The 16099-nt window shown below is 43.3% G+C and overlaps 2 protein-coding genes across 2 annotated transcripts in view; both read right to left on the bottom strand.

Annotated features, from left to right (window-relative positions):
- Window positions 1-16099, bottom strand: part of LOC149026254 (anaphase-promoting complex subunit 8-like) — a 37974-nt gene that overhangs the window by 988 nt on the left and 20887 nt on the right. The gene's annotated exons all lie outside the window — the stretch shown is intronic.
- Window positions 14497-15357, bottom strand: LOC149026255 (uncharacterized). Its single transcript, XM_089143638.1, has one exon. It carries the CDS (start codon window positions 15355-15357, stop codon window positions 14497-14499), a length of 861 nt encoding a protein of 286 aa, XP_088999764.1.

Raw genomic sequence — 16099 nt, 5'->3', positions numbered from 1 at the left:
ACCCACAACCCTAGTTTGGAACAGAAAATAAAAAGAGTAATTTAATTCAACATCATCCATATATTTTCATATCAATAATTTAGAATTTGAAAATAAAAGAAAACACTCAATCCATTCATTCTCACCCATCTCATACATTCTCATATTGTTTTCAAAGAATATTAAAAATAGAAGCAAAGATACTTGCTTACCTTTCATTCGTGCAAAGTCCCACACAAAATCACAAGGTAATAAATATTGAAGCAAGGCAATATATCAATAATGAAATTTAATTACATAATTAAACATGCAAGACAAGGTTTAGTATATTCCTCACCTTTTTAGTTAGCATAAGCTCTCCAAAGTTCCACAAAGTCACACTTACGAGTTGGTGATTATAATCAAAATAAACCTAATCATGTAAGAGGATCATTAGACATAAATTAGAAGTCAATTGGGTTTTAATAAAGTTCCCAAAATCACCCAACAAAAGCCTAATCTGCCAACTAGTGTCGAACCCACCTTTCTCAACCTAGTTTCGGCGAAACTCAAATTTCACCATCGATTCAAAGTTGAATCGAAACGAAACTTTGGGAATGTATAATTGGCAGCAATAGGGTCCTAAGTATACCTTCAATTTGATCTAATTCCATTTCAATCAAAAAGCCCCAATTTTGGGCTCTCGCGAGTGCTCTCGACTGAGTCTAAGAGCCAAAATGCAAAATCGTTTGCAACGATTGCACAAACCACTCACAAACAAAAGGGAAACATAAATGAAACTATTTGCAAGCATTTAAAACACCTATCATGTTACAACTACTCAAATCCAACATTTATAGCGAAGAACTACTCCTAAAACAAAGCCCAAAAAAGAGGGTTTGATGATACTTACCTTTCCTAACGTTTCCGCAATGATCCGGGTGCCAGCACACGTCCGAACGGTTAGGAACCTTCCTCTCCCTTGGTTTCACCTCCTCCTTGAGCCTCAGCCTCGTACTAGCAACATAAAATGCGAGTATGAGTGAAAGAGAGCTTCAAAATAGGGTTTTAAAGGGTAAAACCCGATTCTGCCCCGAACTGGGTTGGGGGCGGTCGACCTGCCTTTCAATCGGCCCGAACGACCGGCCCTGGTTTAGGAGCCAAATGAAATCCAAATTGGGAGATCTTTGGCTTGTTGGAAAGGTCTTTCGACGCTCTTCATTTTGATACCTTATTCGTGTCAATCGGATTCTCCATCACCGATTTATGGCCGTTCCAAGATCACCCTTTTTGCACCATCATGATTAATCTTCTCTCTTCAATTATATTTTAGGAGAGTTGATGAGTCATCAGAAGGGTCATCCACCAACATTGGTTCCATTTCCAACCCTTCGGGCTCCACTTGAATGGCCCACATTTTCCGTCAACTTGAGGCCCGGTTTTCTTGGTTTTGAAGCCACGGGTTAAAGGGGTAGAAATCCGGGGGATTTCACACTTGCTCTTTTTCCCCACTTTTTTATGGTGAAGAAGCAAGAACAATATGGATGGTTTTATTTATCCAAGCGAACCTCTTCCCTCTGTGGTTGGGACAGGAACTTTGTTGGGAATGGTACGCTCCTGTCCAATACCAAGGGGTGGCGCCCCAAATTTTTCTTTGTGTGACCACCTTCTGAACCTTCATTCCCGGTCTTCTGGGTTCGAGGACCAGCTGAAGGGTCTAATGATATCCCAGATCTCTTTGAAGCCGAGGAGCGAGCCAAGGTGTGCATCCTCAAGCTACCCTCTGAGGATAAGAACCGGTTTGCTGTTAACGGCCATTGTCCGGAATACCCTAATGTCTTGCACCACTGTGGATTTCTTCCCGGTGATTTTCTGTCATATATTCTCACCTTTTTTTTTTCTTTCTATGTTTGCTTGGTCGGGATTTTTGATACTCATCTCATTTTGTTGTAGTGTTGCTAAATCTAGAAGAATGTGCCCGGGCAGCTAATAAGGAGATGGAAGAAGCAGAAAACCATTGCCCAACCAAGCTAGAACGTTCGAGGTCTAGGAACAAACCGACCCAGCCCCCAAATTGACTCAGAAAGGAGGTACTTCACACAAAGTTCCCTCTAATCTCCCACCCTTACCAGAAAAGAAGTTGGCTACTTCTGTTGGTACATCTTCAGGGGAGGTAGAAGTGGAACCTTTTCTTCCACCCTCAAGCCCTGTTCGTCCGTCTTCGAGCACTTCCCCAAGCACTTCCACTTTGGACTCCTCTATTCTTCATCCTAGTTGGACCTTGACCTCTGATTCATATATAATCAACAAACAACAAAAGGGAACAAAAGTTGCTCATGATTGGATGTCTAGGGTGCTCCTTCTAGCCGATCAGCAATTTTTGAGCAGTATATGTCATATATGAGAACAGATGATGTCACGACCAAGTGAGTTAGCACATCCTTTTGCTCTCTCTCTCTCTTACTCTTTTTTTATTTTTTTTGGAATTCAACTTTCTTTTATGAGTATTAATACTTGTATTGAATTTGTACTAGGTTGCTTTGTCGTTTGACACAAGCATTGGGCGGTTCCTTGGAAGCCACCTGTAAAGATCACGTGGCCGCTCACCAACTGGGTGATAAAGTGAAGGATATGGGCATCCAAATATCCAACCTCCGAGCAGAAAATGATCGTTTGGTCAGCAAGGAGACCGAGCTGCAAGGTAAGATCACTATTTTGGAACGTCAAGCAAAATTTGCTGAGGATCAGGTGGCCGCCCTTAAACAAGAGTTGGAGGAGCAGAAGATTGTTTTAGCGAGCAAAGAGAAGGAGGTTGAAGTTGTTCGAGGAGAGAAAACGAGTTTCAATCAGTTGGTCAAGTAGCTTCAAGAACAAATTGCCTGGTATTCCTTGACCGCTTTCGAGGATCTTCCCAACGAACTCAGAAATGAGGTCATTCGTAGATGGGTTAAGACCAAGAAGTGTCGAGAGGTCATTGCAAAGGTGGCTGCTCTGGGATTCAATGATGGTCGTCGTTATACATTTGCTAGTATTATAGGCGAGTTCCGTGGTCTTGACTTAAAATAGTTTGAGAAGTTCATAGACCCTAGCATCTTTGATGATCTGGAAGATTTCCGACCAGAATGGGCAGTGGGCAAGTGGAGCTTTCCTCGGGCAAAAGAAGTGGATGTTCGGGATTTTCTCGACTCTGACTCGGAGCCGACCCCTGAGGAGGTATCTCATGCTAGCACGTCTTCAAATGAAACTGAGCCGACCAATGACGATCAAATGAATTTCGAGCAAGTTGATGAAGAATAACCGTCCACTTGATTTCAAGCTTCTTTTCTTTTCTTATTTCGACCAATGCATGACCTTTTTTTTGAACAATGTTACTTCTAACTTTATTTTGTAGTTTTAGTTGTACAAAGTAACTTGTTTTACTTTTCCCTTATTTTGTACAAGGAAAACCTTGTTCCTTAGGAAAACTTTGTTCCTTGTATTTTTTTTCTTCTTCTAAGTTATGTTGCTCATTCCATGGTTTCTCGGGTGCTTTTCCTCGAATATTTTTCTAAGTACTTTGTAAGTTGGGCATTGTAAACTTAAATTCTCGCCCCTTTTATGGTCAGATGGATATTTATCGCAACGCTGGTATTTCTTTGTTGTATAGCTAACATTCTATCATTTTACATGATGCGTGTAAGTTTCCTTGTTTGGGAACCCTTAAGTTTCCTTGTTCGGGCTTTGTTTTCTCTGTGTTGATCGGAACATATGTGTATAGATTATATTGCTCAGAACTTATGTTTCTTGATACAAGTGATCAGAACATGCATGTTCGGATATAATTGTTCAGAATTGATGTGTTCTGATATAAGTGATGCGTCCGAAAATTGTTAAGCCTATGGATATCTGAAGGATGACCTGCAAAAATAACGTTAGACGTGGCCCAACCGCTGAGGTCGGGAGGCCACCTCCGAAGCTTAAGTCAATAACTTAACTGATCACAAAAAGCTCTAACTAATTGCTGAGCATAAGAATAATGAATACGTAATTAGGAAACGATTCAGATACCTGATGGGTTGTTCGTCCTTGGTTTATATAGATTTTACTTCTAATCTTCGACCGTTGAAATGGCTTCTTGATCTCCTTTAATGACCGTCCGATCCTAGGGTTTTTCCCCAGATATTCGGGGCTGTAAGTAGATATTTATCTTGGCACGATTTCCTCTCCACTTCATGATAGTCACCTCCTGCAAGTTAGCTTTTCCTACCATAATATTCGGGAAGTTGTACCGGATTATTAATCGATCTGCGGCGCCCTTATGATCATTAAATTAGGGTTTGAGTAAGTCCCCGTCATGGTTTGACCGAAACATAGATTATGAACCCGGTTCGAAACGTTCGGTGCAATTTCCCTCGTATCATTTGCCCCACAGGCCAAGCATTCGAGTCAGATGTGGGATGCTTGGTTTGGATCAATGCTTCGTCCGAATGTGAGTAAGTTCAAGATATTTTTGTTTTTAGTCACGAACAACCTTGTAGTTAATATCACTGACACCTTTCGCCAACGAGGTGCCGTCGAAATGCTTTGAACGCTTCGTTTCTTGTGCATAGTGGCCACGTGTCAATCGGGAAAGTATACACACTGTCAAGTTACCGCAAACCGTCGCGTCCCTAGCTTTTTTTGCCATAATGACGGTTTTTGAACCGTCGAGGATTATCGGCCATTGATGGATGATAATCCTGAGCGTTCACTTCCTTCGGGCGGATCGGTGTGTGCCTTTCTCCACCAATTATATTCATGTTTCTAATCCATAAAAGATATTTTTCTCCTTCATCTCCTCGTGTTTTTAAAAAAAGCTCCTGCTTTGGTTTTTCAGTCTCACCAACAACCAAGCTTTGTCTACTTAGAGTTTCAGGAATCACAAGTAAGTTCTTTCTTCTTGCTTTTGTTTTCCTTCTTCGTTTCAACTTATTTCTTTTTAGTATGGGTAGTGGTCAGACTTCTAATGATGATTTTGCCAATCGTGATTCTATCGATCATTTGGTTTCAGGGAAAGAGTCCGCTGAACTTAGATCCCCAACCGCTTTCCCTCGAATCTTCCGATGACCAGGGGCCTAGGGTAACCGTAGGCTGGATTCAGTCTGTTTTTGCTGTCCCCAGGGATCCTTCTGGTAATGTCCCCTTGATTCAAGGAGTTTCCTTAAAGAAAAGGAAAATAACTAAAAGACCACCGGCCAGGAAAATCCGTCCATCCAAGAGGCCTTCTACAGAACCCTCAAATGTAAAATCTTCCGTTCACCCGGAGGGTCTTACTAAATTTTACTCTGATTACTCAATTCCTTCTTCTTGCTTTCTTCGTGTCCCGGGCGAGGATGAAAGGGTTAATTCTGATCCTCCCGGAGAGTTTTCCCTTTATGACGATTCCTTCAAGAGTGGGGTTCGGATACAGTTTTATTCCCCCATTATCACTGAAATTCTCACACACTGGGATATTTGCCCGAGCATGCTTCTCCCGAATAGCTGGAGGCTTATTATTAGTTACTTGGGGTTGTGCCATGATCTTAAAATACCCCCCTCTTTGGGTGTTTTTCGCCATTTCCACATCCTGAATAAGTCGAATCCTCCCGGATGGGTATTCTTTTCCAAGCGTTCGAGAGTCGAACTGAAATGGGAAGGGGGAATCCTCGTAGGGGGTACTTGCCCCTCCAACAACAAAGGATGGCGGGAGAAATTTATTTTCTGTAGAATTCCCGAATCTTGCCTTGGATTTTCGTTGAAAAAGAACATTCGGGATTCTTATACCCAAATCAACCGTCTTTCGGTTCCCTCCGATCGCGATAGAGATGCCATTCGAGTCATTAGATCCATTCCCTGGTGTTCCGAAATCCATGGATATGTCATGGAGTATGAGGCAGTCCTCCGCTACTGGGGTTTAAGTTATGGTGAGCGCTTAAAAGCTTCTGCCCTTCTCCTTTGTATTGGGAATTCTTATAATAACTTTTACTCTTTTTGTAATGTAGTGCCTCCCAAATTTTACCGTAATGTCGTTAAGTCTCTGGCCCAACAAAGTTTTGCCGAGGCTGAAGAGAGAGTTTCCCGAAAGGGGAGAAGAGATACTGCCGATGCTCCCCCTATCGCCGAAGAGGGCCTCGTCTATTGCCGTCCCGAAAGGGGTTACTCCTCCGAGGGGGCTTTTAAGGTCTAGGCCCGGCCGTGCTGCTAGGGGGAAAGATCCAGTGATTGTCGAGGAATCTACCCATGACGATACCGCCCTTGTTAAAAGATAAAGGGACCTGACCGATGATGCTGCTTCGAAGAGAAGCAAAGTTGACCAAGGGGAAATCTACGTTCCCAAATGGAAAGTTACTCTCCGCGATCCCATCCTTTTGAATACTGAGGCGTCTGTTGACTGGGCTGTCAATGCCCGGACCCCCTGCGATCGGATAACTTTGAACGAAACACCTGATGACGAATTGGTGAATTCCAATATCAGGTTTGTGGAACTCCATAGTTTGTGTTTATGTTCGTCTTTTTGGCCATGATCTCTCCAAGCAACTTATTAGTTTCTGTGTTGTTGCAACAGGGTTCTAACCGAGAACTTCCATCGCGAGATGGAAGCAAATTTGAGAGTCAGTCGTTTGAGTGCAGACATTCGTCTCAGTCAGGAACTTGCTACTAAAAGATTAGGGGAAATCTCCGCACTGGAGGAAGAGGTGTCCCGTCTTCGTCCAGTCTCGGGTGAGCTTATAGTTGCCAAGGCCCGGTTGGAGGATTCAAAGAAAGAATTGGCGGAGTTGAAGAACAGCGTTCGATCCTCAGAATGTCAAATCGAGGGTCTTACCCGAGAGAAGGAGGAGTTGAAAGAGAAACTGGCCTTCATGGCCTCTCCTGAAGGTCCTAAGGATTTGAAACTTGAGGTTCGGAAAGCCTGTATCCTAAAATATTTGAACAGCGTGCCCTTCGGTGATTTGCTCAATCTGTACAATCTTGTTGCCTATCGGGAGGGTGTTAAAGATGTGTGGAAAATTATTCTCACAAACGACCCTTCCTTCTCGAGAGAAGGAGGAGTTGAAAGAGAAACTGGCCTTCATGGCCTCTCCCGAAGGTCCTAAGGATTTGAAACTTGAGGTTCGGAAAGCCTATATCCTAAAATATTTGAACAGCGTGCCCTTCGGTGATTTGCTCAATCTGTACAATCTTGTTGCCTATCGGGAGGGTGTTAAAGATGTGTGGAAAAGTATTCTCACAAATGACCCTTCCTTCCCGATCAAGGAGCATAATGATTTGATTTTTGAGGAGACCTTCGTGGATCTGGATCTTCCTATTCCTGCCTGGGTTGCTAAAAAGAACAATCCTCCACCAACCAACCCCAGCTATACCATTATTTGCAAATATTTGGATGACGAGCCTGCTCTTCCCTCTAATGCCGAAGAAGCCGCGGATAATATTCCCTCCGCTCAAAAGTTGGATCAACAAACTCCCGAAGGCGTCTCCGATCAAAGAACTCCCGACGTCGATCCTGAACATAACCCTCAGTCTTCTGCCAATATGTAAATGTTCACTTTTTTTTTTATGGTGCCTTTTCAGGCTTATTGCTTGCCGTAATTTTGTTGGTTGCTTTTTCCAGTACAATCCGAACGCGAACTTGTGTAATTCGGAACATGAGCAATAATAAACTGAGAAATTGTTGGATTTACCGTTGTTATCTGATACTTCCATGCCCCCTTATCCAAATTATTTGCAGTTTTGGCATTCGGATGATTCGGGTATCCCTTGTCTGCGTTCGGTCTTCAAGCAGTTAATGTATTTACCAGCCTATCCTGGAATTTTGTCTTTATAGGGAACGTCAAATGTCACTCAAGTGTTTAATGCTCTGATTGACGGTTATCCTCCTGAATCCGCCGATTTTCGTAATCGGCGCCTTCTCGCCACGTGGAGAGATGTTAAGTCCTCGATATTTGTTAATCCAGGCATCTTTTTATATCCACCGTTCATTGCTATCATCTCCCATTTTCCGTTGTTTCTTATCCATTGATCAAAAATTTGAATCATCCCTGGAATTTCGCCGTTGGATCTCCAAAATTTGAAGTGTCGCCTTATGTTCACCGTTGGATGATTCGTCATCCTTCTAGCGCCATGACTTCTATGTCTATTTAAACCCTGGCTTTTACTTCTTTTTTGTGAACCTTTGGCGTTTCAAACCAACAACCTGTAAAAAATGTTGTTATTGCTGATGGATCCTTCTGATGCTCCTTCTGCTGCAACATCCTTGAAGTGTACAGGACGAGAGAAATCCAGAGAAGAGCAACTTTCTGAGCCTTGCCATTTCCTTTCTGAGGACATTTATAGGCCTCCCTGGAAGTTGCGACACTCAGATCGTGTTACCAGTAGTTTTGACCGAGCGTTGGAGTGGAGCAGCTTGACCCAAACTCCGGCTGAAAACAGAGCTTTTGACTCTGTTTCCGATGACGCCTTCCTTAAATCTTTGGTGATGTGAGTTTCTTTGAGTCCATGCATCACTTCAGTCTATGCCTCCTGATTATTCTGAAAATGCTTTGTTGCAGGAGTAATGTGGATAACTTCCACAAACAAGCGGAGGTGGCCTACCGAATTGGAAAAATGCACTCTGACCTATCCAAAGTTCGAGCTGAGTCTTCGTCCAAGGATCGGGAGATCGCTCGCCTTCAGGATAGGCTTTGGGAAGAGGTAAAGGTAAGGAATACCGAGATTTTACATCTTTCTAATGCTCTTGATACCGCCCATGGACAAATTCGTGGTTTTGAGCGAAGGGTTGTTAATCATTCGGGAGAACTAAATAAGTCCGAAGCCAAGGTTGAAGAGCTGCGGAAAGAGATAATTCCTCCCGATCTTGATTTTATCCCTGCCGAAACCCGAAGGGCCTGCGTCCGTAATATCTAGACAGTAAGCCATTTCGTAATCTTTTGGATATCTTGAATGATCATGCTTATCGGGACAGTCAAAATGAGGTGTTTGAATCAATCTTGAGGAGAAATCCGAATTTTGACACGGCTCCTCATCAGCTCCTGTGCCATCCCGAAGTCTTCACCAAGTTAGGGCTTCCTCCTCCCGAATGGGCCGAAGATGTAGAAGATCTGCCGACTCCTAATCCGGACCTCACGCTATACCTTGACGACTCGCCTCCTGCTTCTCCAATATCAGAGGAGATTGCAGAAAACAAGGAAGAAGTTGACGCTCCAAATCTCAATCCGAAGGGCATCAATCGTTCTTCCACAATGATCCAAAGAACAGGAGGAGATTGGGCTTAGCCCTGCTTTGCCAGATTTACTTTTCCTTCTTATCTCAGCGACCGAAGATGAGGTCTCTTTGTCAATTGAAGGATAAGGATCCTGGAAAAGTTAGTCGATGGATTCGGGCTACTCCTCCCAGTTGTTGGTCAAGCTTTTGTTTTTTCTGTTGAAATGTTCCTTGTCCAAGATTTTTCTCATTTTCCAAAGGCTATTTTGATTGTTGAAATGTTCCTTGTCCAAGATATTAGAATGCCTTGTAACTACAGACTGTTGTTTAGTTCGGCCTTCATAAATGAATAAAGGATCAAGCATACTGGTTTTAGCCAATTTCTCTACCATTTTTGATTCGCGAAAGTTTTTAAGAAATTTTTCTAAGGATACAAAAGTTATATTCGGTGTACCTTCGATTATACCCGATCCCCAAAAATTTCTTTACTTTCGTGAATTTTCAAGGTCTCATTCGGTATTATCCGATGCCTGTGACCACAAAATTTTCATTGAAAAATTGTGGCGTTCGAAGGACCCATTCGGTACCCGATGCCTTTACCTTAGAAAGTAAGATTTTTTACTAAACTTCCTAGGCTTTTAAGGTTCGTTTGGAATTTATCCGATACCCTTTACCTTAGGAAATTTCTTAGAATTCCATCAAGGCTTTTAAAGGACCCACCCGATTTTACCCGGAGCCTTAGACCTAAAGAAATTTCCTTTATAAAAAGGTATTTCTTTGGTTTTTGAAGGGCCCACTCGGTGCTACCCGATGCCTTTACCCAAAAATTCCGGGGAATACTTTGGGATGTTCGAATGTCTCATACGGTATTACCCGAAGGTGTTTTCCCGATGCCTTGATGATTCTTTTGATTTTGGATGTACGCCCGATGGTCTCATACAGTACTACCTGAAGGTATTTTCCCGATGCCTTGATGATTCTTTTGATTTTGAATGTACGCTACTTTATGCTTTATATGGTCCCTTAATCAAAAAGAATTAAAAAGGAAGCATTCATTTGCATTAAATAATCATAGGTCAAAATTGCTAAACAATGATAGTGTAATTTGACTTCAAGAAAAAAATTTCTTCAAATGCCTTGCATTCCACGATTGATCCAGAATGCGGTCGGTCTCTAAATGTTTTAGCTTGTATGCTCCTGGACCAAGCTTCTTTATAACCATATAAGGTCCTTCCCACGTGGGATCCAGCTTTCTCTGGTGACGTGGGTCGGAGGCCAGAGTATTTGTTAGAACCAAATCTCCCACCTGAAATTGTCGGTTCTTGACTTTAGCGTTATAGTATGAAGCTATCTTCCAATGATACTGTTGAGTTCGTGCTACTGCACGTGTGCATACTTCATCCAATGGCTCAAGGCTATCTAGCATTCCTTTCTCGTTCACCTGGTCCTCGTATTCTCGTTCTCTAATGGTTCCTGCCATTACTTCTACTGGAGTCAGTGCTTCCGCCCCATAAGTTAATTTGAATGGAGTTTCTCCAATTGGGGTTCGAACCGTTGTTCGGTATGCCCATAGCACATTTTGAAGTTCTTCTATCCATAAGGCCTTATTTGTCTCGAGCCTCCTCTTTATTCCTTCCAATAGCGTTCGGTTCGTGACTTCCACCTGCCCGTTGCTTTGAGGGTATGCTACCGATGACATTTGATGATCTATCATATAGGTGTTGCAAAAGTGTTCGAATTGGGGATTGTCGAACTGCGTTCCATGATCGGTAACCAATACTTTGGGAATCCCAAACCTAAATATGATTGACTCTCGTACAAACTTTTCCATTTGCTTTTCTTTGATTGATGCTAGCGGAACAGCCTCTACTCATTTTGGAAAATAATCGATTGCCACGATTAAATACTCTTTCCTTCCCGCTGCTTGCAGTAACTCGCCCATCAAGTCTATTCCCCACATTGCGAAGGGAATTGGGTTAAGTATTGACGTAAGCATCGTAGCTGGTTGTCTGGGCACGTTTGAGTGTATCTGACATTGGGGGCACTCCCGAACGTACTTGAAGGAATCCTCTTGTAACTTGGGCCAATATAATCCAAGGCGAAGGATTTTATGTGCCAGGGTTCGTCCTCCAGAATGTGCTCCACATATACCTTCATGAACCTCAGCCAGCGCTGTACTGGCCCCTTCTAGGCTGATACACCTGAGTAGGGGTCCCGCAAAAGACTGGCGATATAATCTTCCATGCTGGATGGTGAATCTTGCTATGCGATTTCTAACTGATCGGGCTTCTTTTATATCTTCGGGGAGTTTATCATCTTGTATGTATTCGATGATTGGATCCATCCAACATCTTGTACTCTCGATGTATGATACAAATTCTATGTTTTCGCTTGGGAGACTTAGTTCCTCAATGTATACTGACGGCTCCAAGGTTTTCTCCTTAGCATTGGCCAATTTTGAAAGTTCATCCGCTACCGAATTCTCCTTCCGAGGTATTTGGCATATTTTGAAGTTTTTAAATCCTTTCTTCAGGATCTGAACCAGCTCCTGGTATTTCTGTAGACGTAGCTCTTTTACTTCATATTCTCCATCTACTTGATTGACGATAAGTTGGGAATCACTGTATATTGTTGCTTCAGTTACCGCCAACGCTTTTGCTAGCCTGAGCCTTGCAATAAGAGCTTCATACTCAGCCTCATTATTGCTCGCCTAGAACTCGAATCTCAAAGCATACCGGATTAAGAATCCTCCCAGACTTTTTAACAGGATGCCCGCCTCGAAACCAGATTTGTTGCTTGAGCCGTCGACTTAAACGTGCCACATGCTAGGCATAATAGGTTCTTCTTCCCCCTCGCTTGGTACTACGGATTCTACTATGAAATCCGCTAGCATTTGTGCCTTTATAGCCATTCGGGGCTTGAAGTCTATTTGGAATTCCCCTAACTCTACCGACCATGCGACCATTCTTCCTGACAAATCCGATTTAAAAAGTACCTTCTTCAAAGGGAAGTTGGTCAGTACCTCAATCGGATGAGCCTGGAAATATGGCCTTAACTTGCGGGCTGTTATCATAAGGGCCAACGCCTATTTTTCGATCGCCAAATATCTTTTTTCAGGATCCAAGAGTACATGGCTTACATAGTAAATAGGCCATTGTTTTCTGTCTTTTTCTCGAATGAGGACTGCGCTTACCGCCGATTGTGAAGTTGCTAGATATACCTGCAGGGTTTCACCTTTTTCGGGTCGAGAAAGTAATGGCGGCTGTCTGAGTCTTTTCTTTAATTCCTCAAATGCCTTTTGACATTCCTCTGTCCAGCGAGCCTCTTTATTTCCCTTCAAGTCCTTCAACGCCTAGAAAAAAGGTAAGCATTTTCCCCCCGCTTGCGAGATGAAATGGGTTAGAGCTACTATTCGTCCTGTCAAACACTATATGTCACGAACTGTTTTTGGGGAATCCATGTCAATCAATGCTTGTATTTTGGCAGGGTTTGCCTTGATTCCTCTTTAAGAAACCATGAATCCCAAGAACTTGCCCGAAGAAACCCCAAAGGCACATTTCTCCTGATTTAACTTCATCTGATACTTTTTTAAGACGGAAAATATTTCATGAAGGTCCTCAATGTGACCTGTTCGTAAAAGACTTTTTACCAACATATCATCCATGTATGCTTCAATATTCCTCCCGATAAGGTTGGTAAAAATTTTGTTTACAACCCTTTGATATGTAGCCCCTGCATTCTTTAAACCGATTGGCATGACTTTATAGAAACAGCTTTCCCGATTAGTCATGAATGCCGTGAACCTTTCGTCTTCCTTATTCATCAAGATTTGGTTGTATCCAGAATATGCGTCCATGAAACTTAACGTTTCATATCCTGCCGTGGCGTCGATCAAGAAATCTATTCGCGGCAGAGGATAACAGTCCTTTGGGCATGCTTTATTGAGGTCGGTGTAGTTGGTACACATTCTCCATTTTCCATTGGGCTTCTTTACCATTACCACATTAGCCAACCATGTTGGACACTCAATGGGCTTGATAAAACCAGACTTCTCCAGTTTTTCCACCTCCACCCGGATAGCATCGTGTTTTTTTATTAAGAAATTTCGTCTCCTTTGAATTACAGCTTTGAAATCGGGATTGAGCCATAGTTTGTGTTCGGCCACAGTTCTGTCAATTCCTGGCATATCACTGGCTGACCACGCGAATACGTCTATGTTTTCCCGAAGGTAAATTGTCAATTCCTCTTTGAAAGCTTCAGTCTGTTCAGAACCGATGTAAGTGTACTTCACATTATCCTCCGGTTGTAAACATATACGTTCAAATCTTTCCACTGGTTCGGACCTTTGCATGATGTCTTCGTCCCGATCATCTCTTATTTCAATTGGCAGGGCGGTGGCCTTTTTGGGTCCTACTTTGTCCTTTAGGTAAGCCACATAACACTGCCGGGATAGTTTTTTATTCGAAACTACTTGCCCGATTCCATTATGCGTTGGAAACTTTATCTTCATGTGTTTTGGCGATACCACAGCACCCAGCTTTGCTAACGAAGGTCTACCCAAAATCATGTTATATGCAAGAAGATCCCGAACTACCAAGAAATTTGCCCGAACGGTTGATTCTTTCGGGAAATTCCCTACAGAGAGATCCAACTGAACTGTTCCTTCCGCCACGGTCGACGAACCAGCGAATCCATATAGATGAGTTGAGGATGGTTTCATCAACCCTGATTCAAGATTTAGCTTTTCATAAGCTTCGTAAGATAGAAGATCAACTAAAGATCCTGTGTCAACCAGGACCCTGTGCACCTCCCTCCGTCCAATCTCTACCTTGATGACTATCGCATCATCATGGGGGATGCAGACGCCTCGTTCGTCTTCTTCACCAAAAGTAATTGATAATTCGTCCATTTTTTTTCTTTTCTGAGCCTCTCCCGATCCCATGAAGCTCAATTTTGATTTTAACTTTCGTAAGGATTCGAGTTCAGGTCCCCCAAATATAGTGAGGATCGGGGACCTGCTGGGTCCCGCGACTTCCTTTCCCTTCTTGGCCTTTGATGTTTCAATCCGACGCTCCTGGTTTGGCGAACGACCTCTTTTTTTTTTCATTGATCGCTCCCTTATCATCCTCCCTACTTTTCAGAAATTCGTAAGGTGTCCCTGATTTATCAACCTTTCGATAGCTGCCTTGAGATGTCTACAGTCATTAGTATAATGACCATAGTCTTTAAGGAAGCAGCAATATTCCTCCATGTTCTTTTCGCCTATCTTTGTGACAATCTTGGGGGGCCATCTTAGAATGTCCCGATTCTTTATCTGCATCAGTATCTCAGACCGAGTAGTATTTAACGGTGTATATTCATCTTGGTCAGGGGATCGCGTTCTCCAGGACGAGCGTGACTTTCGCACGCGTTCCCGATCGGGCAGTTTCTGCTTTGGTCCTTTTTCCGGAACTTTATCTCTCTTGTCACCACCTTAGGCTCCCCTTGCCAGGCATCAAGTATCTCCGCCACCTCTGCCTGCTTTTGGCACTGTTGTACTAACTCGGCGTAAGTGGTCGGCATATCTTGTAGTAAATACTCCAGTAACTTCCGGTTAGTTAACCCTGTAAAGAGGGCCGTTTTGGCCACTTGATCATCTAAGTTGCCAATTTCCATTGTAACTTTATTGAATCTCTTTAGGTATTCCCGTATTGATTCGCTCCTTCCTTGCTTGATAGTAAAGAGCGTCTCTTCTGTCTTCCTGATCTGGATCCCACTCTGGAAACGGCCAATAAACTTGCGTGCCAAATTCTCAAAGCCACTAATTCCTCCTGAAGGAAGGTTTGAAAACCATTTCTGGGCTACCCCGGTTAGGGAAGAAGCAAACACTCGGCAAAGAATAAAGCATCGTTTCCAGCCACTGCCATCGTTTGTTGATAATAAATGGGCCGTGGGGTCCCTTGATCCGTCAAATGTCGTAAACATTGGAAGCCTAAAGTTATGTGGAAATTCGAATAAAGCAATAGCATCGGTGAAAGGAGTCTTTCGGATGACTGAGTAAATATCATCGGCCTTTCTACCTCGAGACAGTTGCCCCAATCTTTGATTTATGTTGGCGAGTTCACGGCCAATATGAAGTGATCGTCCATCCTCCGTCCGGACAGTTTCCCTTCCTGAACGTCTTGAGGTTGGTGAATGGGTATGGACTCCCCTTCGCCTCCTCATGGTTGTTCCCATTTGGCTCGCCTGCGGCCTATCGTGCCGCTCATCTTTCCCGAGGGGTTCGCCGACTCTGACTTCTCGGGCTGGATCCTGACGGTTCCCTTGGCGGCTTTGGCCGTAATTCTAGCCTTTGCCCTGCCGTTTATCTACTTGATGAGAGGGTGCCGGTGCCGGGGCTATTGGTGGAGTCAAGATCGCTTCTTGTGCGCGTTCTCTTGCCTCTATTTGGTCAGGTGCTTGTGGTGCAACTACCTGTCTAGCTAGTAGACAGAGCATTTGTTGCATTTCCAAGAATTGGGTTTGTAACTGCTCCATTTGTTCCTGGAGAGGATTGGGAGGGTCCTGATTTTCTTCCCTTCCACCCTCCTGAACTTTCGGAAGTTTGCTTCCTTCGGGTCTAATGACCGGAATCTCCATTTAAGAGCTAATGTTAATTTCTCGTAAAGCCGTTGCTGCTGCTGCTGATCTAGTCACCATGATTTTTTGAAGCGTTTCCCACAAACGGCGCCAAATGATGCGTCCGAAAATTGTTAAGCCTATGGATCTGTGAAGATGACTTGCAAAAATAATGTTAGACGTGGCCCGACCGCTAAGGTCGGGAGGCCACCTCTGAAGCTTAAGTCAATAACTGGATTGATCACAAAAAGCTCTAACTAATTGCAGAGCATAAGAATAATGAATACATATTAGGAAACGATTCAAGATACCGATGGGTTGTTCGTCCTTGGTTTATATAGATTTTACT

The sequence above is a fragment of the Hakea prostrata genome, chromosome 2 (assembly GCF_041222555.1).
Source record: "Hakea prostrata isolate BN-2017 chromosome 2, UWA_Hpros_2, whole genome shotgun sequence".
Lineage (NCBI taxonomy): Eukaryota > Viridiplantae > Streptophyta > Magnoliopsida > Proteales > Proteaceae > Hakea > Hakea prostrata.
The sequence above is the reverse complement of the archived record's forward strand: the minus strand, read 5'-3'. Positions and strand labels throughout refer to the sequence as shown.

Coding starts and splice junctions, on each gene's coding strand:
- LOC149026255 (XM_089143638.1), bottom strand. CDS start 15,357: ATGAGGAGGCGAAGGGGAGTCCATACCCATTCACCAACCTCAAGACGT.